At 34.1% G+C, this 25,914-nt stretch overlaps 2 protein-coding genes across 2 annotated transcripts in view; one reads left to right on the top strand and one right to left on the bottom strand.

Annotated features, from left to right (window-relative positions):
• Positions 1–14,110, bottom strand: part of LOC113095046 (amyloid-like protein 1) — a 47,077-nt gene extending 32,967 nt beyond the window's left edge. The window contains exon 1 of the mRNA XM_026260668.1: positions 13,838–14,110. Within this exon, the coding sequence (XP_026116453.1) occupies positions 13,838–13,900 (63 nt within the window). The 5' untranslated portion in view covers positions 13,901–14,110. The remainder of the gene's footprint in view (positions 1–13,837) is intronic.
• Positions 14,111–15,016: 906 nt separating this feature from the next.
• Positions 15,017–25,914, top strand: part of LOC113095045 (suppressor of tumorigenicity 14 protein homolog) — a 38,716-nt gene continuing 27,818 nt past the window's right edge. Inside the window, exons 1-2 of the mRNA XM_026260667.1 lie at positions 15,017–15,224; positions 25,031–25,178. Coding sequence (XP_026116452.1) covers positions 15,201–15,224; positions 25,031–25,178 — 172 coding nt within the window. The 5' untranslated portion in view covers positions 15,017–15,200. The remainder of the gene's footprint in view (positions 15,225–25,030; positions 25,179–25,914) is intronic.

The following is a 25,914-nucleotide window of genomic DNA, read 5'->3' as shown; positions in this document are numbered from 1 at the left end:
CTTTGTTCACTTTGTTGTGGAAATTTCCACGAGTTCCAATTAAGCATCCCATTGAATTGTGGCACATGTATCAACACATTTAAAGCTTTTTTTTTTTTTTATCACTCTTTCATCTTGTCTCGTCACCAGGCCACCCTTCCCCCATCTCTTAACACACATCAAACACTTGTGCGTGTATTTTTGCCACTCCTTCCCCCATTCTTTACCTCACGCTCTCTTTCGGCAGCATCACTTGCCCACTGAGGCTGGTTGCTGTGGCAACATCTCCCAACGGAGCTGGCTACCTTCCTTGTTACCGTAGCAACTGGTTCCCTGCAGGATTCCAAATGAGCCACTCCATCTCTCTCTCTCTCTCTCTCTCTCTCTCTCTCTCTCTCTCTCTCTGCTTTCCAAAATTGAACTGAAATATGCTTTCCTGGCTGCTTTATATTCAGTAGGTCAAAAATATAAATGAGCACAAAACATTAGAGCCATTGATATTGTTTGTTTGAACGCTACATCGCAGCCACTTAAGATGCTTAGACACACATTTACATGTGACTGATGTTGCTTCGACACAATGGCTCATGACATAATTAAACAAGAGCGAGCAACCAAATCAGATAATGTCCAACAATCTCACTGGTCTAAATGGGTTCGGTGCATTTTAGCCCGAATCTCCGCATCTTAATGCTTCATCCTGTCCAATGCTTGGAATAAGGATCTTGTTTTCCTTTTAAAAAGGGAATTAGACTTCTGCCTGCTTTCTCTGAGAATGTGGAGTATACAAGAAATGCTTTATCATCCATATTGCAGTACCTGTTAATATAATATAATATAATATAATATAATATAATATAATATAATAGAATATAATAGAATATAATATAATAGAATAGAATAGAATAGAATAGAATAGAATATATATGTGTGTGTGTGTGTGTGTGTTAAGAACATAACTAAACATAAAAATAAAATATAATTCAAATGTTCATAAATACTCAAAAAGGACCCGTTAATACTCACTTACATACTGTATTCATATAAATATAAAAAATAAATTACATCTAAACAGAAATGAAATATAAAAAAAAGCACATAAATAAATATTTAAAAATGTAACTATTATAAAATTAAAAAGACAACTGGAAATATAAAAAGAAACGCTAATTCAAAATATTTTTAGTAATTGAATATAAATATATATAAATATATATTAATTTAAACTAATTTTATTTCAGCTAGTTTCCAAGGCAACATTTAACATGATGTACTAAAATAACTAAAACTGAAAGAAAATTTTGTTAAAACATGCAGACATTAAAAAAAAAAAAAACAGCAAAAGGTAATAAAATGGCAAAATGATGAAAAACACAAATACTAAAACTCAGGCAGAAAATGTAAAAACAAAATACAAATATTAACAAAAACTATAATAGTAACTTTACTACTAAAATAACACTGGTGTGGAGTTATTACTATAAAAGTGTGTTTTAAATACAAAATTAGCCTAGGTTACACATATTGTTTCAAACGGCCTCCTGCTTTCACTTAGAGTGTCTTTATATGTGAAATGAACAGGATCTGCTTCATCCTCCCTACCGCAAGACCCTTTAAAATTCATATTAATATTCATCATAGACCATTAGTGGGTGATATTACTCATGTCTCAAATTGCAATGTGTAATTGCTGCTATTAGCAGCGATTTAGCTGTGGTATAGCATTAGTTTTAATGCACAGACTCAGCCCTTATAATTTAAAACGTAACACTTCAGGTTTTTACTTTGCATCTAAATATCCAAGATATGGAAGGATCTTGTAGTATTTATTAACTACATCTAAAATTATTAAACTCATTTGCATCAGTTATAAAAAAGCTAAAATAAAATATAAATAACAGATGAAAAAAATTAAAATGAGAAATGTTGATTTGGAGCAAAAATATATGTTAAAGTTAAAATTATAAAATGACTAAAACTAAAATTAATTTTTTTTTTTTTATTAAAAATGCTAAAAACACTTTACTAAATTATTTAAATGAAAATAATTAAAATTTAATTAAAATAATACTGGATACTATACAAGTAAAATCTCATTAAAATATTAATAAATAAATACTAAATAACACGTGCTATGACTGTAGAGTCCTGCAGCTTTGACTTCAAAACCCAGAAGACCAAGTCACTATGAGGTCCCTCAAGGTTATCTTATGGGATTTTATAATGGGATTTCTCAGTTTATGAATAAATGATTAAAACCAGGTCTATGGTAAATATAAACAGACGATACTTGGACATTTTTCTGTACAATGTAAAGGTTGTACATACTGAAGGTGTGGAGTATGTGCAGTTTACATTGTACAACAACACATCCAAGTATCATCAAGTTATGTTTAACACACAATTATTTTACTCATGTATAGGAACATTATAAAAATCCATAGAAAAAAAAAAAATCAATAAAACCCACGGCGAAATAGTCTTTTGGGTTTCGTCATAATCTTTTTTTCTTTTTTTATTATTGTCATGTACATCTGAGAGAAACAGATTATATAAAATGATGCAGCAGGGACTTGATTCTATCCATAGGTTGTTGATTGGATGCAGGCAAATCTGAATGCGAGACTGAGGTTGATTGTAAGAAAGGGCTGGGTTTTAAGCAGACTAAATAACTGGAGAAAACCAGCATTCATCACCAGAAAGAAGTCCATCAATTCACTGAAAAATTGAGTTTTGAAATTTGGACTAAGCTTGAAAAATAATGAAAAATGAAAAGAAAAAAAGAAACATGAATCGTTCATTATTAGATCAATAAGATGCATTTAGAAAGTACAATAATAAATACAATGAGCAATACTTCTCCAGCTTTTATTAATCTTAGTTAAATGTTAATTCCATCATTTATTCAACTAACATTCAAAAAGAATAATAAATGCTGTAAAATATATTACTTAGTCATGTCAGCTAATGCATTAACTAATTTTAATAAATCGCGTTTGAAAATACATGAGGCTGAGTAAATAATTCTGTCTTATGCTGGTTTTGTATCTGGTTAAAGTCAGGCTGAATTCAGTCATTGTTCGTTATCTGCATTACTCTCTTTTTGCACTAATGGTTCCAGGGCCGATCATATCAGATTGGACAATAAAAAAAAAACTGTACGTGTACTATATACAGTATATACAATGAACTATTCTTCAGACAGAGCCTAGAGGTTTAATACTTTCCCCATTTCTGAAAAGAGAAAAATGCTCTGTAATCTGTGCTGAATAAAGAAGCACAGTTCAACAATTCATTCAATTATCTGTGCTTGTGAAACATATTGATAGCTACAGAACTCATCTCAGCTCACAGTGGCAAATGTTTACAAATGGCATTTTCTTGCCGTGTCCTTGAGACTTCCTGCCAGTGTGAAATATGCCGACGTTAAAAGACTGTTGAAAAATATATTGTGTGAAAGATCACACTGCACAGATATAGCACAAAGGAAAAATTCATGTTAATGCTACTGTGAAAAGCAAACATTTTAAAGTGGTCATATGACGTTGCTAAAAAATCGGTGTAACGAAATGTGTTTACGTGGTTAAAGGTAAAAAAAACAAACACATTATTTTCCTCATAATGTACATTATTGTTTTTTTCTCTATGCCCCGCCTTTCTGAAATGCATTGATTTTTACAAAGCTAATTGGTCTGAAAACCGAGGTGTGATATTTTGGCGTTGTGATTGGCCGAATGCCTCAACCATGTGACGGAAATGTTACGTCCCTTATCATACTGTGATGCCATGTCCCGGCATGACAAGACAAATCCAATAAAAACCCATTACAAACAAGGAATTTGTTGCATCCTGTGGGGACATAATTATGAATTACGTGTTGCGTTGTGTATCGTACCGCATAAACATAAAACTAGTATATATTTGTGATTGGAGAAACAACAAACAACAAGAGCTACTCTACACTGCTCAAAACTCGTGTTTGAATCATCAGTGGTCAATCCTTTAAAGGTGCTGTATGTAGGATTGTGGTTGAACTAGGTATTGCAGTTCAAATTCAAAATATCGGAGTGGTTTTTTTTTTTACCCGGCCCCTCCTCCTCTGACTTGACGCACACAAAGGTTGCCAGATTGACGACACCAATAGGAATGAGTGCACTTGGCGAAGAATGAAATGAAATATGCCTTTTTTTCCGCCAACTGGCAAACTGGTGTGTCGAAATGCAATTAGGTAAACTGTCAGTGGCCGGGTTTCACAAACCAAAACAGAGAACGACATTCTGACCCGGAACCTACATTTTCAAAGGAGAATACATGACTGTAGCATTGTTCTTCAGATAAACAAGGATGTTAATTTAGCATGTTTCTTAAAGAGTCAAAAACTTACATACAGCACCTTTAAATATAAAAACGTACTTACAGGCTGATAGTCAGCATTATTTGTCAGAACACCGGCATTGCAGGCTATTCTCCCAGGAAGTCCTCGTCCTCCGTAAAATGTGCTGCAGTGCACACATCTGAATATTTGGGTTGAACTGATTTGTAACAGCTTTGTAAATACAACGCAACGAAAGACAATATCTCCACAACATGGCGGCTGCAGCAGTTCTACAGCTAGAATCAAAGTCACGCCTTCTTTCTTTGCGAAAACATTTGGGCGGTGTTATGCAAATCTCCCCACATCATGAGGTAGACACATGGGGGCGTGATTAAACGAGGCGTTTTAGGAGGATGTGGATGAGTCTTAACTTTTATAAAGAATATCTCTTTGGGTTTGAAACTTTAGTCGTTGCAACTTTAGGGATCTTATCTATTCACGGCAAGCTTGTAACACTCCAAAGAGAAAGGAAAACTTGAAATCGCATCATGTGACCCCTTTAAAAGTGATGGACAATGAACAAGCCAAGATAGACCATAATACTGTGGTGCAATGGTTCGAGGAGAGAAAGGTTGCAGAGAACACTGAGTTCTATTAGAGACAGGAGAGTTACTAGATTGACAGAGGTAGTCTGAGAGAAGGACAGATGGAGAATGAGTGAAGTGGGCACAGACGATAAATATTTGATTGCAAAACAAACTGAATGATGGTGATGAAAAAAAGGGAAGAAAAGCAGCAGCAGGCTGGCTGGGGATGAACACAGGGGTGGCGGGCGGGACGTTCAAGAACAGGAGAGCGTGACAGAGGCACCCAAGCAGATCCGACAGAGCAAGAGTCCGGACCTTTCCGAGGCCCTACATTATTGATGGAGCTGCAGCTACCAACCATCTTTTTTATATATATATATATATATATATATATATATATATAAAATGTGCCGAGCCTCACACACAAAAAAATCTATAATTTAGGGATTGGGTAGATAAATGTAGAATTGACACTCTTTCCATTCACAATTCACAGTTTGCTAAGTCACTTCACATTCAGCAATTGACATTTCATTTAAAAAGCATTCTCAGTTCAGTCCTGAATTATGCACAACCCTGGTACATAATGGTGATGCCACTCGACTAGAAAAGTCCCCTACTGATGGTGATGTGGCGATTTATACAAGCTGATATCTGAAGAAAAGAACAATCCCATCTTGCTCAGCGGTGCAGGCAGAACCTATTTCATATCTCAACAGGGGACACTGTCATCACAGAGACAAAACCACTTCAGTCAAACATATAAAACCCTGATGCAACCTCATTGTTGACGATGCATCTTTTCAGAACAAACAACATTTTTACATTTTCTAAAGAACGCCATCATTTGCATTATAAGTTTTGCATTTTACTCTACACCAAGAAATAATGGACAAAAATGTGATCTCCATAAAAACCTGGCATCTCCACAAGAAATGGTTGAATATTTATTTATTTATTTTTACGTGGATTCTCAGTGGTTTGCACCAACCAGCATTTCTCATGAAGGACTATATATTTTTATTCCACAGAATTCCTCCAAGGTGGCCCTAAATCTGTCTTCGATCTCAGAAATCCATCTTATCTTGCTACAGCTATTTGCCTGTCCCATTTGCTTTAAATCTATTATCACTCCCCATTTAGCCCAGTTTGCATCGCACTCCTGCATTTAACCACATTTCGAACCGCTGGTCTAAACTTGTTCATGCAAAACCACTGACATTTAAAATAGAAACACTGTGTTGACTGCTGTAAAGTCAAGTCTTATATACTGTATATGAATACAATCATATGTCAAAACCTACAGTTTCTGTCAAGTTGATTCATTATCGCAAAAGCCCTTCCCTGCCGAAATCAATCCTTGGTAACTGGCATGGTTTTATATATTACTGCATGTGCTCTGAAGACAGGCTTGTGACATCTTTCCACTGACTGACATCTCCCACCAGGCCATACGTGAGTGCAGATCACTGAGAGAGATGAAGAGGATCAAGCAAACAAATCCGAGGATTTCTCCCAAAAGCTAATATGGCTCTATCTACCTTACACTCTCTCCTCCCTTGGCTTGCAGTTTCATCTGCCATTACTGTATCTTTCAATGTAAACTCTCTCTTTCTCTCTCTTTCTTCATGCTTTCTCTCTTTTTATCCATGTCCCTCCAGTTAAAGTCTAGAACAGTGTTATCAATTTATAGCAGCAGCTCCATAGGTTGTCCAACTAAAGCCTCGTACTGGGAAGCCAAACCTTCAGACTTCATTCACAATCTCTGAAAGTTTGAACAGAAACCACATCCAATTAGGCTTTTCCCTGGCCAGGCTGAAGACACAGACAGAAACCTGCACTGGGTATTATTCACACTCATAGGGCTGCACACTTATGACAAAAGTCTTGCCACACAATTATGCCACATTTTTGGCTACATATCCACCAACTGAGAACTGTTTTTCTGATCTATTCAACTTTGTATGCTGTTAAAAGAAGGCTCTTATGCTCATCAGTGCTGCATTTATTTAATAAAAGATAACAGTTTTCTATATGAATACATTTTAAAATGCAATTTATTCTTGATGCAAAGCTGAATTTTTCAGCATCATGAGCACACATCAGCGACACATGAGCCTTCAGAAATCATTTTAATATGCTGATTTGCTGCACAAGAAAAGATTATTATGATCAGTTTTGAAAACATTTGTGCTGATTTATGGAAAACAAACAACAATATTTTTTAAGTAAAAACAAAAAAAGTGGAAATATATAAATATTTTTTTCTCAGCAAGGATGCATTAAATTAAAAAGTCAAAAGTAAAATATAAAATGTGTTTACAAAATAATGTTATTTTTTTACTTTATATTCATCAAATAATTCTTAAATCTGTATCATGATTTCCACAAAAAATATTAAGAAGCAAAATTGTTTTCAACATTCATATGAAATGTTTCTTAAGAACATTATCAGCAAATACATTAAAAAAAGAAAACAGTTATTTTAAATTGTAATATTTGGCATAAATATTTGGTATGATGTGTGTTTTTACTACAAATGCAGCCTTGATGAGCACTTGAAGAGACTCTCAAACATAAAAAGTATTCCAAATTTGTTTCCAGTTGTGTACATCAATAAAAACATACATTGATTACTTAGCAGAACCAAAATTTTAAATATTGTCTGTCTGCACAATAAGTCTCTTATATAAAACATTTCTGTGCCTTGTAATGGAAGCATTTTTTTCTTCTTTTTTTTTACATTGCTCACATGCATTGAATATTATGTGCTTCATTGTCTACACTGAAAGCAAACAGCAAAACATCTAGAATGTTTTTTTTTTTTTTTTTTTTTTTTGGCAGAGTCAGGCAATATTTATTCAGCATTGGCACTGGCCTCCATGAACAAAAGTGAAAAATCACAGTGCTGAAACTCTGCTCTTTAGCACCAGTTGCCAGCAGTTTAAATGTCATTCATGTGCACAACATGTCTGTGATTGGTTATAAAGTTCAACTACAGCAAAAAAAAAAAAAAAAAAAAAAAACATTTTAAATAAAAATGAGAAGAATTAAACGGAATGCTGTAATCAACACTTTTTAGTACAACTAGTTAATTATGAAATCAATTGGTATATTGCGCAACCTGCACACTCATTCAAAAACTTGAGGAAATTTATCTGATATCTTTTGCAGATGCCGATGATTTGCCTGCATTTCAATCTACAGTAAATCCTCAAATGCATGAAACGGTTGCATTTTTTCAACGAAGATGCATAATAAAAGTGCAGGAATTCACCAGCTTGACCCTGGGTTTTATAATCAACAAACAAAAGTGATAGTGGCTGCCAAATAAGCCACACTGCTCAAATGGACATAATCTTATTGGTGAGAGTTAATGGGTTTCAACGGCATCTCTTTTTAATGAGGAGTGTATTTTTCTTTCATAGTCATAGAGCATACAACATATCTCCGCACTGACAAGGAATACTAAAACGGCGGGAAGGAAGAGGAATGATGCACTGAAATGGTGCATTTCATACCCTGTAGCAAATGCACATGGTAGAGTAAAGCGCATTGGAAAACATTAGTGAAACCTGATTATCTCCCAGCTGGGAAATTAATTAAACGAGAGAGGGGGGATCTGGTAGGGCTTGTATGCTCCTATCTGTTTCAACAAATCCCCTGCCCTGCAGCCAGAGTTTCTGTACCTCTGTACTGACAGGGCCTATAGCCTACTGGGGGAGTGCTGAGCATGCTGGGAAATTAAAAAATGTAAGAACATCACCACCCAAGGGTCCTTCCTCCCATCCGTGGGGCTCTCTTTACCCGATTAACACTGTCTTACCCCATCCACCACCCACTGCTAACAATGACTACATAAGGATGTCCTGTAGAGCAGTGGCGGCTGCATAAGCGGAGAAGCACAGGTGCTACTTATCAAGGGCAAAACAGGATTACATTTTTGTGTCTGCAAAGTCACTCCTAAAACTGGCATTGAAAAGCACTGAAAGAGATCAATAAAATAAATAAATATACACATACATAAATAAGCAATACTATAATTTTTAATTATTTAAATTACAATGTTATATCCTAATAACAATTATACACTTTATATGATTAATTATCCTAAATCATGTTAATTGGTCGAATAATTTTCATAATGTACACAATTTAACAATTTATCAGAAGTATAATTCTACAAATTATATTATTAATCATACTTAATTATGTTAATTATATTTAAAATTGTATTTAATTAAATCATTTAGTAAAAGTATAAAACTTATTTAAAAAATAATAAATAAATAAATAATATTCACCACTAGTAAAAAATAAAGTATATGATTTAATATATATATATATATATATATATATATATATATATATATATATATATATATATATATATATTTTTTTTTTTTTTTTTTTTAATAAAATTTCATTTATTTAAACAAATATTTATTTACTATAAGTAATCATGAACAATTTAGGCTTGCATAATTTAACATCTAATATGACATATACTATTATAAGTGTTTTTTTTTATTAGTTATTTAAATTAAATATAATTTCATATGTATTTAAAAAATTTTACACAAATTGTAAAAACATACTACATTATGATAATTACACCACATATTATATAACACTATTTTAACAATTTATTAGACATTAGGCTTTCAATAAATGCACAAGAAGTCTATCACTGCTGTGGAGCTGTCAGGTCATTATATCAAATTCAAATAAACCAACAAAAATTGAATCTAATTCTGACAACTGAATTATTAACCTACAGTCATCAAAATTCAATGTACATGGTTCCTAAAAAACTCAGTCAAGATGTGCTCCATAATTGTGCATGATCTTCCAATCTTTCTGAACCATTTCATGCTTTGTTCCCCGAGGGGCTTCGCTGTTCAGCTTCATCAGGTCTCAGGTTCCATAATGTGGAGTCTTTCCTCTGCTTCTCGAAATCCAATATCAAAATGTTCTCAGATGGATCTCACACTCCCAACAAGCTTCACAACAGGCCACAGTTCAGCTGTTTCCTCCATGCATAAACAGAGTATGAAAGCACTCCAAAAACCCTCCAAAAAACCCTGAGAATAATCCTTGCTCTCTAGCATCAACAAACAACCGCTTCACTACAGTCTAAACACCGCTTTCATGAGGGAAACAACTCCCAGAGAACATTACGTGAGGTACATTATAAGGTACGGTGAGGAAAATGCTGCTTTTTGTAAACCACATATTCGGGGTGAAGTTTTAAGAAGTGGTTTTATTGTGAGCCAAACGGGGGAATCCAACATCCTCAATCGTGACTGCAAAACCAATGGAGCCAAGACTGACTGTACAACACAACTGATATACTGCAGCAACAGTAATCCCAGTAATGCTCTTACCAGTCCAGCATAATTGAACAATGAAAGATGGGTTTATGAGTCATAAAATTAAGCAATCTGCACTGGTGGTTAATAAGTAAAGAAGTATAGTAATCCTCTTAGGATACGACTGTCAACTTTTTGCACTCTCCCACTTCCGAATAACAATAGGTGGGATTTGCACCTCATCCAGATTATTTCAAAATGGAATAATGCTCACTGTTTCGCACAAGGTGACTTATCCCTTCAGCTTTCATCTGTCATACAATTGGACTGAATAGAGCTGTATTTGTGAATGGATACATGGTTCATCAAAGAAAAATACTGCTACTGTTGCAAAATGAATCTCAGAATTTGTCGTATCGCATTTTCAAATAATTTACACTGACATTTGTCATGAATGAGGACCAGTGTTTCTACTGACTGACCAGTAGTCCTGGGTAATATATACTGAATTATTATATTATATGATCTGTGATATTAATATACTTAATAGGAAAGATGCCTATAGAGTTTGGAAATTCATTTCTCTAAATTGGTCCTTTTGAACTGTTCACGATTAAGCGATTCATTTGCATCCTAATATTTAATAATGTTATCAGAAGCTCATGTCTGTCATTCTGCATCCTTCAAAATGTTTTAGTAAAATATATACTGTATGTACAGATAATTACATAAATATTGTTATGCTGGTGCAAATCTACAGAAATTATTACAGAATTATTACTTCTTTTTTGTATATTGTTTTTACATGCCTTGACAAAATTATATATATATATATATATATATATATATATATATATATATATATATATATAATAATAATAATCTGTATTTAATTCTTGCTTTAAACATTTTGAATGCTCTTAACAACATATACAAAATTTGGTCAAAAGAATTAAACTAAATGATTCCTCTGATCAAATAAAATAATCTTATGATGCCATTTCAAAGCAAATACATAATTATTAAAATATACTCTACTATTAATAGTCAGGTGTCTGAAAGAATTTTTATTTTTATTTTTAAAGAAACTCATGCTTAACAAGGCTGCATTTATTTGATCAAAAACAAAATACAACAGTAATATTGCGAAACATTATTACATTCAAAAAACAAATGTCTACTGTATTTGTATATTTTTTTAAATATTTTTTTTTTTACTCCTGTGATGGTAAGAAACATTTCTTATTATTGTTGATGTTGTGCTTTTAATATTTTTGTGTTTTCAGGATTCTTTGATTACTAGAAAACATCTGAAGAATACATCATAAAAAAGACAAATGAAGGTCAGAAGGGAAAAACTTTTCCACAACATGCAGTCTGCACATATATGTCATCATATTTCCTCTGTTTAATTTTTTAAAACAAGTGCACAGACATTGCTAAAGGCACTGCTGCGATAAATGCAAAGAAAGGGTATCCCCTCACATACCCCAACAAACTTTGATATATGTGCCACAAATATTGCACTGCTTTACTATGACGGTACATACACACTGGGTCACTGCACATAGCAGGTGACAGTGGGTTTCCTAGACACACCCTAAAAACTCCCATGAATTTCCCATGAGGCTTGACGGCAGCATCTGTGGACCAGCAGCAAGAGGTGACTGCTGACGCAATCAGACAGCAGGAGAGAGGACAGTGGAAGTCAGCCAGATCTCCCTCCCTCCCTTCCTTTCTGCTCTTCCAGATTTTCTAGGCAAGCTTCTCATTGAAAAACAGCTTGACGATATGACAAACTAGTTTCAAATAAGTATACTCACACAATGTCTTTACCAAGATTTTAGTGTTAGTTTTAGTTTGATTTATTATAGGTTAGGTTAAGACTGAATTCCACTGACCTCAATCAAACTGAGTGCATTCAGGGAGACAGGATGTGACTTCATAAAGGGGAGTAATATTAAGAGCAGAGCAGTTGCAGAGCTGATTGATTATTGGTCATTGATTATGCTGTGCGAATGACTGAATGAACAGATAAACAGAATAAAGAAAAACAGCATTTGAATATTGATTTTTTTTTAGGGTTGTGTTAACATACATAGTGAATGTACTGAATTAATAATTAATATTTTTACAGCATCTATTAATCTTGTTTATATATATATATATATATATATATATATATATATATATATATATATATATATATATATATATATATATATATATATACTAGAATATATTGACAACATTTTGCATTAACTGTGTTAACTTTAACTTTGTATATGTAGCCGTTTGTTTCTCTATGCCTGATAACAACTGCTAAAAAATTCTTGTTAGGCTTTTTCTAAATTGATACTGATGTCGCAGTATGAACTATTTTTTAACCCCAAAAATGTTGGCAATAAAAATCCCTGGATGCAGTGAAGGATTGACAGATATGCATTCTCTTGATCGCACCCTGATTCATTCAGAGGAACTGAAAGGGATTTACAGTGTTTATATCCTGTCAGACGGACACAATCCTCTTCCTGCGCAACACTTTATTTCCCCAACATCTGCATGTGGCCAAATTTAGAATCAAATTATATAAGGTGTTTATATATTATATAACTCTACCACATTATTATTATTTTTTTTTCATAAAGGATTACCAACCCTTTCTAAAAATAATAATAATAATAAAAAAAAAATATATATATATATATGTGTGTGTGTGTGTGTGTGTGTGTGTTATATACAGTATATATGGAATGGGATGTCAGGATGTCAGCGTGGGATGTCAGGCATAAAATGTCTGAGTAGCCTCATTTTTCCATCTTGGGCCTGGAGGTACAGTAGGCTTCGTCAGCACTGCAGGCCGCAGAGGCTGCAGCATATCTAATAGCACTGAATCAACATCCCACCAGACATCATTCAAGCATCAGGGCTGAGAACGTGTCTGCTGCTGTAACAATCTGTGTTCTCCTGCTTCAAACTATTTCATCTGAAATACTACTCAGAAATGTCACATTTTATTTATAGATACATACATTTTCTCAGACAAATAGCCAGTTCAGTTGTAGACCAGAAAGAACAATTTTAAGATTTTTTTTTTACAATCAAAGATGCATGGCAACTCATTAAGCTGCATGTCGGACATCTGCAGTCCACCATCTACGAAAGACAGCAATTGCCCCCTCAATGCAAGTACATATTAAATACTAAAAATCGAATAGATTTCAGTGATATGTCTATTGTATACGAAGAAACATCAATTCTTTAATGAAAAAGCTGTGCCCCACCCTACAAAATAAATATGTTCAGCTAATTTATCTTTCCATTTATCAGGCCAAGGTCCCGACTGGTTCTTTCTCTCAATCACACACACAATCACACACACACACACACACACACAAACACACACACACACACAAACACACACACACACACAGGTGCACACACATGTATACACACAAACGCACAAATATACACATACAAGCAATCATAAATCTTTTTTATTGTTCATTTTCAAATTGGCTGCCATAATAATAATCTATATAGAAAACAGCATAGGGGAAAATAAGGTAGGCTACCCAAGGTTAATCTGAAACAAGTGCATAAAAATGAGAACAATAAATATATCATCCGCATTCGGATCCTACCTCATCTCTCCAGACGCAATAAGACAATAAAGTCATCAATATTAATGGCGTTTTCTGTCCCATTCTTCTTCCTTCTCCTCTTAGTATTTAACTTTGCTGATTTATTTGATTGTCTATTTTTAATTAATGTATTATTTCCAAAAGAAAAAGCAACGGGTTTGAGCCGGTCTGCTGCGGGATACGAGCTGGTCTGATCGGAGATATCTCCTGTGTCCGCAGATCTCGGTGTGAACTGACACTCGGTTGCGGCTCCGCTCAGTAAAACCAGACCCTCCTCCGCTCGGGTTGCGCAGAAGGTGGGCGTGCATTTGCTGATGAACGGCGCCCCCTGCTGGACATCCATGGACAGGCACTGTGGGTGCTTGACAGGAAAGGGGTTCAATTAAATCTTTTAAGAGATACATACAAAAGCACATACTTTTCAGCCTTCTAAATGTCTCTCGGTGCCTACAACTAATTATTTCCATAGATTTGACAGTCGCTGGTGTCCCACACTACGATACTTTCACAGCCACTTTGTGTTTTAATGATGTAGTTTCAGGATTGAGCCACTAGAGGAAAGTCAATATAATGTTTACACCTTTTACGCACGGCACGCGCTAATATATGATTATTAAACTAACATATTTAATGGCTGTATAACCTAGAAAAGCAAACGAGACTGAGTTTTGGTTGAAATATCCGATAAAAGTCTGATGGGTGAATGCATTTCCAATAGTCTTATTACTACCATGAAAAATATAACATGCATTTAAAACATATAAATACATTTGACAACTTTAAAAAATGTACAAAAAATAATATATATATATATATATATATATATATATATATATATATATATATATATATATATATATATATATATATATATAAATAAAAAAATAAAAAATATGGCAACTTGCATCGACCCACTATATGTATATGACATGGTAACACAAGTTAACCTTACAGGTATTTATTACACCTCTTGTCTAGATACACTTGTTCACTTGTTTAACTGCAATATCAAAATATTAGTCTGGAGTTAATGTAAGAACAATTCTGAACAAGGTGTCTGAAACCAATATACAAAACTACGGCTAGACTCTTTTGACACTTTATTTGTAAACGCCTGTGCCTTTGGTGACGGAAGTAGTCTTACCTTGTCATGCCCACTGAAACTATAGCGTCATTCTGAGCCCTCAGGTGAGAGATGACAGAACGCCACGGGATTTAAACCCTGAACAGACCGTCGAGAACTTTTCCAACTGGACTATTTCATCCAAACTGAATTAAATAATCAGCGTCCGGATTGACTGATCGGATACTCGGGCGTGTGATTTTCTTCTATTTCGTAGCGAAACGAGTTTCCTGAAATAGCATGACTTCTGCCGTGTATGAACATGTAAGTGTAAAAATATCTTTAATTGAAATGGTGTATTTCCCCAGCTATGTTGTCAACTTTAATGTTCCTAATATTAAATTCGATATATTCAACCTTACCAAGATATACCTAAGATGCCCTGTTCAAAATTGACAACACAACTTGAATATGTGAATTTAAACCCCTATCAAAGAGATGATTTGTGATGTTGCATCCCAGTAGCCCAGTTTTACTTTATTTTTTCTTCGTGTATTATTATTATTATGATAAAAAATGTTCCGCTTTGACACCTGTTCGAGTCTCGCGCGATAAGCTAGTGGTGGAGCTTTTGATTCATTCCAGTGAGTCGTTTGATGAAATTCACTAAAAAGATTCGTCAAGTCGTTAAGCCTCAAACGTAGAGAAACTTGAATCATGAACTAGTTCAGTTCAAGTGGTGAACGAGAATGATTTGTTCTTTGAAAAGATTCACGTAAGGAGATTTCCTAACTGCGACGACCTTGTCAGAGAATTGTCAGTCTAAGGACTAAAAAAATAAAAATAAACTATTAATCAGACGACAGAAGGCTGTAGTAGACAAATATAACAGTTTTTATTTATTTATTTATTTATTTAATTTTTTTAATAGCAAAGTTATGATCATTTAGAAGACTGTATCAAATATGATACTGCAGGCTTCATTGGGTGAACCCCTGACCCCTAGCATTTAACATTCATAGTATTTAGTGTTACCTGAAATTGAATCCCTTGACTGTGGTGTTGCTTGCATTTTACTCTTGTGGTTGATCAGCAGTAGTGGAAGACAGCCCAGATACATCCCCAGAAGGGAAATGAAGTATTTGAGATCCATTCAGTGGAACCGTGTTATTTTAATCCTGCCTCTCTCTCTGCGTGTGGTTGTGGTAAAGTGTAAATTCTTGTCATAAAGTTGGAAATGAGCACACATCGGCTTTGGGCTTGGCTTTTTTAATGGCCTGATGTTGAGTCACATCCACAGCTTAGTTGTTATTTGTCTGTGATGACAAAATACAGCAACACAATGCTTGTGGGAGCAAAAACTGACAGATACACCCAGTTTTGAAATATTATATTCTATAATCCACATTATTTGTGTCTTGTTCTGGATAACTTTGTGTGCCAAGGTGTTGAGAAATCTAGATTACTGGTGTGAGATGTCATTTGTCACCTGTTTTCAAATCCCAAATAACGCTAGTTTCTTAAAGCCAGTCATTTCCCTTGAGGATATTGCCTTCTAAGTAAAGACATAATGGATGTGTGTGTCCTGTTGCATTGGCTTTTTGTATAGATTAACCATGTCAACCAAAATATGTTGACAATATATACTTTAGACAGATTTGGCCATATATGATCAGGCATGAGTAAGACCTTTACTGCAGTAAGGGGAGGTAATGTGTACAGATACAGTATTTAAGATCTGTTTCCTTCTAAACACGCCTAGATTTCCAGGTATTTTGCAGTCTGTTCTGTTCCTTAGGCCTGTTTCAACTTGATAGCAAGAATCCTCACATACTCATGGAGGACAACAAATGCATTTAGTCTTTTTTTTTTTCCTCAGGCTCCTCCAGACAGCTTATTTCTGTATGGGTAGGTTTCATGGAGAAAAATAAAATAAAATACAATGATTGTATGCCTTCTTTATAAAAAAGTTTTCAAAAATAACTAAGAATAAAACACCATGTCATACTACCGTAATTAATATGCAAGAGCAAAATTCTTTCTTTGAAAATGCTGTTTAAAATAAACTGTGTGACATTTTACCATTATCATTGGATTTTGGTGCATGAGCCCATTTATGAACCATACGTTAAAGATCGGTATGTAATGTTTCGAAATGCTGTTGTTTGCGATGCAGCTATGGGACAAACTTTGAGTCTTGTCTGCTTTTGTTCAGCATCTTAGATTAATACAGCAGATTTTTTCTTCTGAAAGATTTTTCTTTCTTTTGTGACCAATCATCAGTGCCATTCATTTAGGTTGAATGTAATATGTTTTTTTTGCTCTGATGTGGACTGATGATACTGAGGCAGACTGCATTGTTTGGTACATGCTCAGCTATTCAAAGCCGCTGTCTATACATGTGACTATCTGATCCTTTCTGAGAAAAACAGATGAAGGCCTTAATGCATCACAGAATGGATATTTCCTCTATTTTTGCTACACAGTCTAAAATCAGTGGTTTTAAGCGATAGACATGAATTCACACTTGTACTAGACATTAGCATGGTATAGATGCATACCCAGCTTTAAGCTAAAATGTGGTTCACTAGTTTACTGAAAAGTTTCAAGCATTGCAATGTAAGAGGATTGTTCTACTGTGTGGCAAATGTTGGATACTTACTAACCCTGTCAAATCTAAGTTGAAGTTTGCAGCTTATTTCATGTATTAGCTTTAAGATTATCTATATGCTATTGCATTCCTGAAAGTTCACAAAATTCCATGCTATATACAGTGGGTAGTATTCAAATATATCAACTACTGTATATAAAAACAACTACAGTCTTTAGATTTAATTACAGTACCCACAAATTAAAAAGAATGTTGTTATTCAATGGAAATCTTCCCTCCTCCATAATCTTCAAAATGCATTAATTTTCTTCTACGTTAAGGCATATTTTTATTTTATTTTATGGAAACATGGCCTACAAAAAAAAAAAAAAAAGAGGAGAAATGGCAGTGAATTAGATTTTTCCACTGCATCTTACACAGAACTATTGCTTGTCTTCAGAGGATATGGAATAAATCAAAATTCAGTGTCAGTTTATGGTGCGTTTATGGAGATTCTTTTTTGTCATTGTTGGCTCAGTTTAACATATACAATTAAACAAACAATAAATCATTTTGTTATTCAAAGAACAACAACCTCTGTTAGGCCTTTTATTGACAGACTTATATTATAAAGATGTTTTGGGACCCAAATAACCTCTGGTCCGTGTTGCCGGTATAAGACCAATTCTTATATTCTGTATCATCTCCGTCGATCCAGTGTGACTGTTTCATAGTAGCCTCTTCTCGTTCAGCACTGATTCATCTTCTCTCTGCTTGCAGTTTCAGGTTTGTTAACTTGAGGTTATAGGTGTGTTTGTAACCTAGTTGGAAAGACATGTGATAATACAACTTCTTAATAAGAAATGTCTAAACATGACAATAGGCACACCTTTTTATACTTGGTCTTATGCAATACTATTTTGTACAATCCCTTAAAAAGTTATTTTGGTGTTCCTAATGGCGTTTCATTATTTATGTGATACTACGAGTCTTGGAGAAAGAGTTGTTGTTTTTGATTAGTTGAGTTGACTGACAAGTATTTTAAACTATTTTTAAATAAAATATTTATAATTACTATAAATGCTGTTTTTTTATGGCTTCATATTAATTGAAATACTTTCTGGAATATTTGTAATATTTCTCATTTGTTGTCGGTGACGTAACAAATAATTTGCAGATTCAAGTATTTATCAAATATTTATTGTTTGAAGGCCTAAAAACATGTTATCTGGAAAGCCATATTTAGGGGATGATGATGATTGCTGGTGTAATTGGAATTTGGATAAGACATTTATTCTCTTAAAATCTGGATGGTTCATGTTCTGTTCAGGATACAAATACTTACATTACTGTTAAGATGAAACATTTATAGATGTGTGTGATTGGGGACTTCATTAACAGCCTTGACTGACTTTCTGTTCATTTGAAATTCATTTTGTAATAAAATGATTGCTATACGCATGGACAAATATTACTAACTAAAAAATCTTGATACATCATGTTGCTGTTTTTCCAACACTTCCAGTTTAGTTCTAGTTTATTTTCAACAGTTTCATAAATGATTATAATTTCCTGTTAGCTTGCTTTATTAATTAACAATCAATACAACTTAAGAAATCATTTACACTGAGATTGTTGGATGTTTTTTATTAAATGGCCTGAGTTATCATTTTCTCAAAGTAGTGGAACAGTATTTTAATTCCAACAGTTTTACAAAAACGTTTTTGTTTTCCTGTCCAGGCTGAGTTTCCTTTTGAAACGCTTCAAAGACGTTGTCAGAAACTGGACATTTACTAGTAGTTTTCTGCTTTTGTTTCATAGTATGTTTAAAAAAAGCCCCTAATATAGTACAATTATCTGCTGCATGGAGTACAAACATATCAACTGAATAAATAACTCAACCGTCATTTCTCTTTTAATTGCCTGTACATATCTTTAAACATTCTGTTTTGCCTTAGGGGGATTCTTTCTTTAATATTTAATTGCTCCTGTGTTGTTTGGAGGCTCTTCGGTGTCCTGAACTGTCTTTTCCAGCTGACTGACCAGTCAGTGATTACTGGCCTCTAGTCCAGCTCCTTGTCAGAAGTACTTGACAGCTGGACTCTCTCAGAAATGTGGTCTGCTTGGCTTTGCAAACTGGTGTCAGAAGAATCCTTGAAATTAGTAAAATTGCTTTCTTGCATTCTCTTCAGTTATTGTCTCCATTCATGATGTGACAGCTTTTTGTCATGTCATGTGACTGTCATACTGTGTTGATAATTATTTTTTGTTGTTGTTGTTGTTGTTGTTGCAACAAGCCATGGATTGACATGCATAAATTTATCAAATACAGTTTTTTTAATCAGTCAGTATTGAATGTATATCAATATATAGTATTGAATATATATCAGTTTCTACTTAGATGACTCAAAGTTAATCTTTAAAACACTAACATTTTAATTACACTGTTAAATGTAATCTTTAAAAATCTATAGATATCATTTTTTTTATGTATATTGTAAATTTAAAATGTAGCAGTGCCTAAATTGATTTGTAGCATTTAAAATGACTGATTTTATTTTTTAATTTGTTTATTCAAATAATAAATATATTAAATATTTAGATTAATTATTTACCATTATATTTTCTGGCATTTATTAGTTATCATCCATAACATTAAAAAACAACAACAACCAAAAAAAAAAAGAAAAAGGCTCCAGCCTGAATTTGTTGGGTTCACATGTGTAAATGTCAAATCTTGCTTATGATTAACAGGTTCTGATCCCTGTTTCAGCTGAAAGTTTGGCTGCACAATAGTGATTCATTAACATTTTATGTTCTTGGCAGGTAGCTAAGGCTAGAAGTACAAAGACTAAACTTTTAGTTCCTGGAGAAACTGAGGAACAGAAATAAAACAGAACAAATGCAAACAGTGCGATATGTTGCAGGGCAAGATTAAAGTCAAATAAAAAGATGAGTTGAGTCAACAGCATGTGATGTGTCTGCCATGAGAGAGATAACATAAGTGTAACGTGAAGAATTTGAGATCTTATCCATAATCAGGTCTTATCTGCATAAGGCAATAATGCATTTTATTTTAGAGAAAGTATATCAGTTTCTTCTGTTTTGGTCCTTCCTTCCTTTTATTTATTTTTTATTTTTTCAAAAACTTGAGGAACAGGTTTGGTTATGCATGCCATCAATCATTTTTCATGTGGCATGGCGAAATACTTTTAAAGCATGTGTCAAATGTCTCGGTTCAAAAACAGTACTCTTTGAAAGGTGGCAACAGGTTAACAAATCTATCCGTAGGACTCTGTGAACACTTTCTGCTGTGGGAAATCGACTCTAGTTTGATTAAATTCTATAATTTGGTCACATTTTTTCCTTTTTTTTAATATAAGGTAAATATAGTAAAACTATTTGCGCTACACAAACCAGTGTGTTTATGATTTTAATACTCATAAAATAACATAACAACAAATAGAGCATAATGGACCAATGGTTTTTGTACTGGTCAAATAATTGCAAGCAATGGGAAGTCTTGGACATTCAAGCTTTGTTTTGCTTTCACGAAAAGTAATTTTCTTTTGTTTGTTCCATTGAAAAGCTTGTTGCTAATCTTTAATTTCAGTGATATCGCTCCATTTTCTGAGCACTCCTCAGTTCAGAGAAAGAACCCGCACTGGCTTTATGCACATTACACCTGTGGATGGGGCATCTAATTAGATTTGTCTCCCATGGCTGATAAAAGTGTGAAAGAGACGATACTGAGTTGCTGGTGGCCCTTACTGAGAGTGATATGTCTTCAGTATAGCGTTTTCCAGAGGGTAATGGGTAGAATCACGGCGTGTAATGCTGTTATTAGGCTGTGATCAGGATGACTGATAACAGAAGCCCACAGGAGCAAGTGACTTGCGTTTTCGGATGATTTTCTTAATCTTGTGCCATGATGGCTATTAAAAAATGTAGGCAGCGTGGGTGCCAGGCGGGCTACAGTAAGAATGGCTTTAATTGCGATGAGTTATCAAACTTGCTGTTGTAAACGGGAGCGAATCCTAAAAAGGGGCTTGCAAATCTGACAAATTGATTTAATACCAAGTGACTCTGTCTCTCTAATGATCTTCTGATGTCTATTCTAACCACATTTTAATTGCAAACTCTTTCCTTATTGTGCGAGCGTGCACTTTTAGTTCAAAACATGCACTGAGGCTCTGGCTAATTCCACAGTCCCAGTTTAGCTTCAGTATGATACCGCTGCGGTGGGCAATGGCTGATTTATGGACAATTAGATCCGGGGGTTTTTTGTGGAGTCAACAGTGTGTGGAGAAGAAAGGAGGAAATGAGGGAAGAGGCATATTGGTTCCTTAAATGCCTGACTGTGGATGTCTGTCAGTGTTGTTATTTAGTACCTTTGCATCCTTTGGGGATTCTGCATAGAGAATGCAAACCATCCAGATATCTCACAGCAGTTCCCTAACTGCATCTTGCAAAATCAAGTCGTAAATTGAACATTTCTCAAACACAGACTTCTTAAATAAAATTACTTTGTATTAGTGTTGTCAAAGCTTTGTGAAGGCGCACGACTCACCGTCGCTTTACTGATAGCACTGTTTCTCACACATGCAAAGAGAGAGAGAGCGAGAGTCTTACCACGCTGAATCGACACGCTATATGTAAACTATTCTTTGTTGCCTTCTCCTGTCAAAATAATGGAGTTATAATGGAGAATTATTCATATTCATTTTCGAACAAGCAGAAGACATACCCGTTTCTACGGTAGTGGTCAGAGCTAATGCGCAAATGGCAATTTCATTGGCTGGCGCTTATCTAGTACCGTCCCTGTTTTGATTTCAGCAAATCAGTTTGATCGAACGCAGACAACGTGATTAATATTCATGAACCCAGCAGCTCATCAATTCATAGAGCATTGTATATACATTAGTATGATAGTAGAATTAGTAAAAGTATTATCTTTTAATAATAATTAATATGATCTATTACTATTTTTTTTTTTTACAGAAATCCTCAATGACCAAAAATATCTTAAGCATCACCACCTGTCTTAAGTTCAGTTAAAATGACAAATATGCATTCATTAGGCCTAAAAGTTAATTTTTACATAAAGGCATTGTGCTAGAAATATTACTATTATTTAGTAGAATGTATGTGATACTGCTACTACTGTTGACAAAATGTATAAAACTTTATTTTTTAAAGAAATAAATCACAATATTTCTTCCATGTTTTAATTTTAATAGCAAATCCCCTTTATTTACCAAAAATAAAATGTTTAAATTTCATAAATTAAAAGACAAATTAAATTTGGATGAAACTTGTTTACTGTTTTTCATAATTATATAACTTGTAGAAAAACTTTAAAAACAATTGTAAATAAGTATAAAGAATGGCATTGGTTTTATTTTTAGTGCTAAAAGGTTTAATTTATTTATTTTTTTTATTTTTTTATTTTTTTATTAGCATATTTTTGTGTTTTGCTTTGGTACCAAAATTGGTACCGAGAACCGTGGATTTTCACTGGTATCGGTACCGAATACTGAAATTTTGGTACCGTGACAACACTACTTTTTATGTTATTTTGCACTCATATTCAAGCAATTGCTGCAGTGTAGCTCCTATCTTCAATAAATAAATAAATAGTAAATGTCAAGTGAATTTAGGCATCACAAGATTTACTTTTTAAGTTTGCATTAACAAAATTATTAAATGTTCATAATGTTAATTCTTGTTCAAATTCTAAAAATAAGGAAAATGGGTATGCACAATTAAACATTGGCCAGTATTTATCCAGTATCCAATATATTGTGTCAGGTAGTTGATATTGTTGCAATGTCTCTTTTTGGTTCCCCAGAGAACCTTTTATTATTAGAATTTTTTTTTTTGGAATAATATATATATATATATAAAAAAGAAAGATGCATAAAAACCTTTTGTGGAATGGAGATTTATAAAAACCTTTTGTGAAATGTATAAACATTTTAAAGACTTCATGGATGTTAAGGCCCGTTCACACCAAGCACAATAACTATAAGTCCACACCACAATTATAACGTTCCGGTCATAGAGAAACAATATTGTTGGAATCACTTTCAGAAGTTTTTTTTCCAGCTGATGAACCAAAAAAATATTGACAGCCAATCAGAATCCATCATGCTATAACGTGCTCGAGAATTTAAAGTGGCAGACTAGTATGCACCTAAATAAACAGACATTAAATAAACAGATATTGTTCGCAGGTGTGAATGCTTAAATTGTTATCCGTTTAGTTATCTTTATAGTTCTCATGCTTGGTGTGACTGGGCCTTTACACAAAAGGAGGATTTTTGTCGCAATGCCATAGAAGAACCATTTTGGGTTCCTCAAAAAAACCTTTTAGCTACCAGTTCTTAAAAGAGTTGTTGTTTTTCTTAGCATAATGAATATTATCTAAAAAAAAAAAAAAACTTTTCCACTCTGAGGAACCTTTTATTTTTCTAATGAAAAGTTTCAATGAATGTTAAAGGTTTTCATGGAACCATATAGATTCCAACGAAAGAAACTATTATTCATAAGTGTGTACATCCAGTCAATTACCATCAGATAAAATCAGAACCTACATTTGCTTTCTTCATTATGCTGTTTTACTCAGCAGGGTTCCAGGGAAGTGGGCTGTGAATGTCATTTCATGTTGACTCATTGGACACTGTTGTTCATCTGTGACGGCTTATCTTTGTTTTCCAGCACTTCCTGTATAGTTTGGGAAGTGGTTATGGTGGGTAGACCACATACTATGCCTTCTCATGCACAATTTAAGTTAAAAGCACAAGTTAAAGCTCACGAACACGTTAAAGCATAAATGGTGTGGGATCAAATAAAAATAAGTGGTTTGCATTAAATGTTCTCATGTAAACTGTATATCTCATAAGTGTTGTGGTTCTTATTAACATTTAATAGCATTTAATGTTTAATGTATTAGTGCTTACTTGTTCTTGAACCGAAAGAAATAATAAGCATATTTATACACAGTGCACTGTTTTTATTCTGTAGAGTGGAAGTTACACAGCAAGAACACAAGAAAGACATTATAAACAATATTAATCATGCACTTTCTTAAATCTTTTGCCTTTTTTAGTGGTTTTTTTTTTTTTTTTTTTTTTTTGCTTGACAGCCCTAAAGTTTATTTAAAGAGGAAACCGAAATGATGTGAATTCATTTTTCAGTTTATTTTATACATTTTCCAATTTCAAATGTGGAGTTTAATGCAGGAAATTCTGGCAATATCAGTTTACTGTTTTTTTTTTTTTACTGTAAATTATATGTTGATTTGTTCTCTTTTACTTCTGAAAACGTACCATTTTAACCTTACTGTTAACCCTTTAAAAAATAAAAAAAAATCCTTAGCATTTTTTACAATGTTTTACTGTTAAAATGACACTCATTGTTTATTCACGATTCATTCTGAAGATGCTATATTGTAACTTTTGCTTGTCAAAGAAACTAAATGTTTACAGTACTTTTTAAGGACACAATCAGAGGAGAATACTTTTCATTTCTGTTTCAGGGAGCGAACGGGCGTCATGAGAATGTCTCCTTCATGACGAATGAACAGAAGATGGCACCAGCAAGGAGGGGGAGGATTGCCGTGGGGGTCTTCATTGCCCTGCTGGTAGTGGCGGCAGTGGTCGGATTTCTTGTCTGGCTCTTCGTTGGTACAAAGATTCACCAATCATTTCTAACTTGCTCTTAAATGATGAAGGTTGCACACCTACACTGTTTAAAGGGGGGGTGAAATGCTATTTCATGCATACTGAGTTTTTTACACTGTTAAAGAGTTGGATTCCCATGCTAAACATGGACAGAGTTTCAAAAATTAAGTTGTACGTTTGAAGGAGTATTTCTGTTCCAAAAACACTCCTTCCGGTTTGTCACAAGTTTCGGAAAGTTTTTTTTTCGAGTTTGGCTCTGTGTGACGTTAGATGGAGCAGAATTTCCTTATATGGGTCCTGAGGGCACGTCTGCCGGAAGAGCGCGCGCTCCCGTATAGCAGAGCACTGAGAGCACAATAGACGTTCACTGATCAGAGCGAGAGCATCGCGAAATGTCACAAAAGGAGTGTGTTTTTGGTTGCCAGGGCAAGACAACCATGCACAGATTACCAAAAGAGAAACAGCATTAAGGGACCAGTGGATGGAGTTTATTTTTACAGAGCATCAACGGAGTTGTGCAAGTGTTTGTGTTTGTTCCCTGCATTTCGAAGATGCTTGTTTTACAAACAAGGCCCAGTTTGACGCCGGATTTGCACATCGTTTATTTCTTAAGGATAATGCAGTCCCAACGAAAAAGGGTCACGATCGTGTGTTGGAACCGCAGGCGGTGAGTAAAACTGCTTCAAATAACTTTGTGTTGTTAACTTAGCTATCGGCGCGTAAGCACATCAAGTAAACA

The sequence above is a fragment of the Carassius auratus genome, unplaced genomic scaffold (genome assembly GCF_003368295.1).
Source record: "Carassius auratus strain Wakin unplaced genomic scaffold, ASM336829v1 scaf_tig00215575, whole genome shotgun sequence".
Taxonomy (NCBI): Eukaryota; Metazoa; Chordata; class Actinopteri; order Cypriniformes; family Cyprinidae; genus Carassius; species Carassius auratus.
The sequence above is the reverse complement of the archived record's forward strand: the minus strand, read 5'-3'. Positions and strand labels throughout refer to the sequence as shown.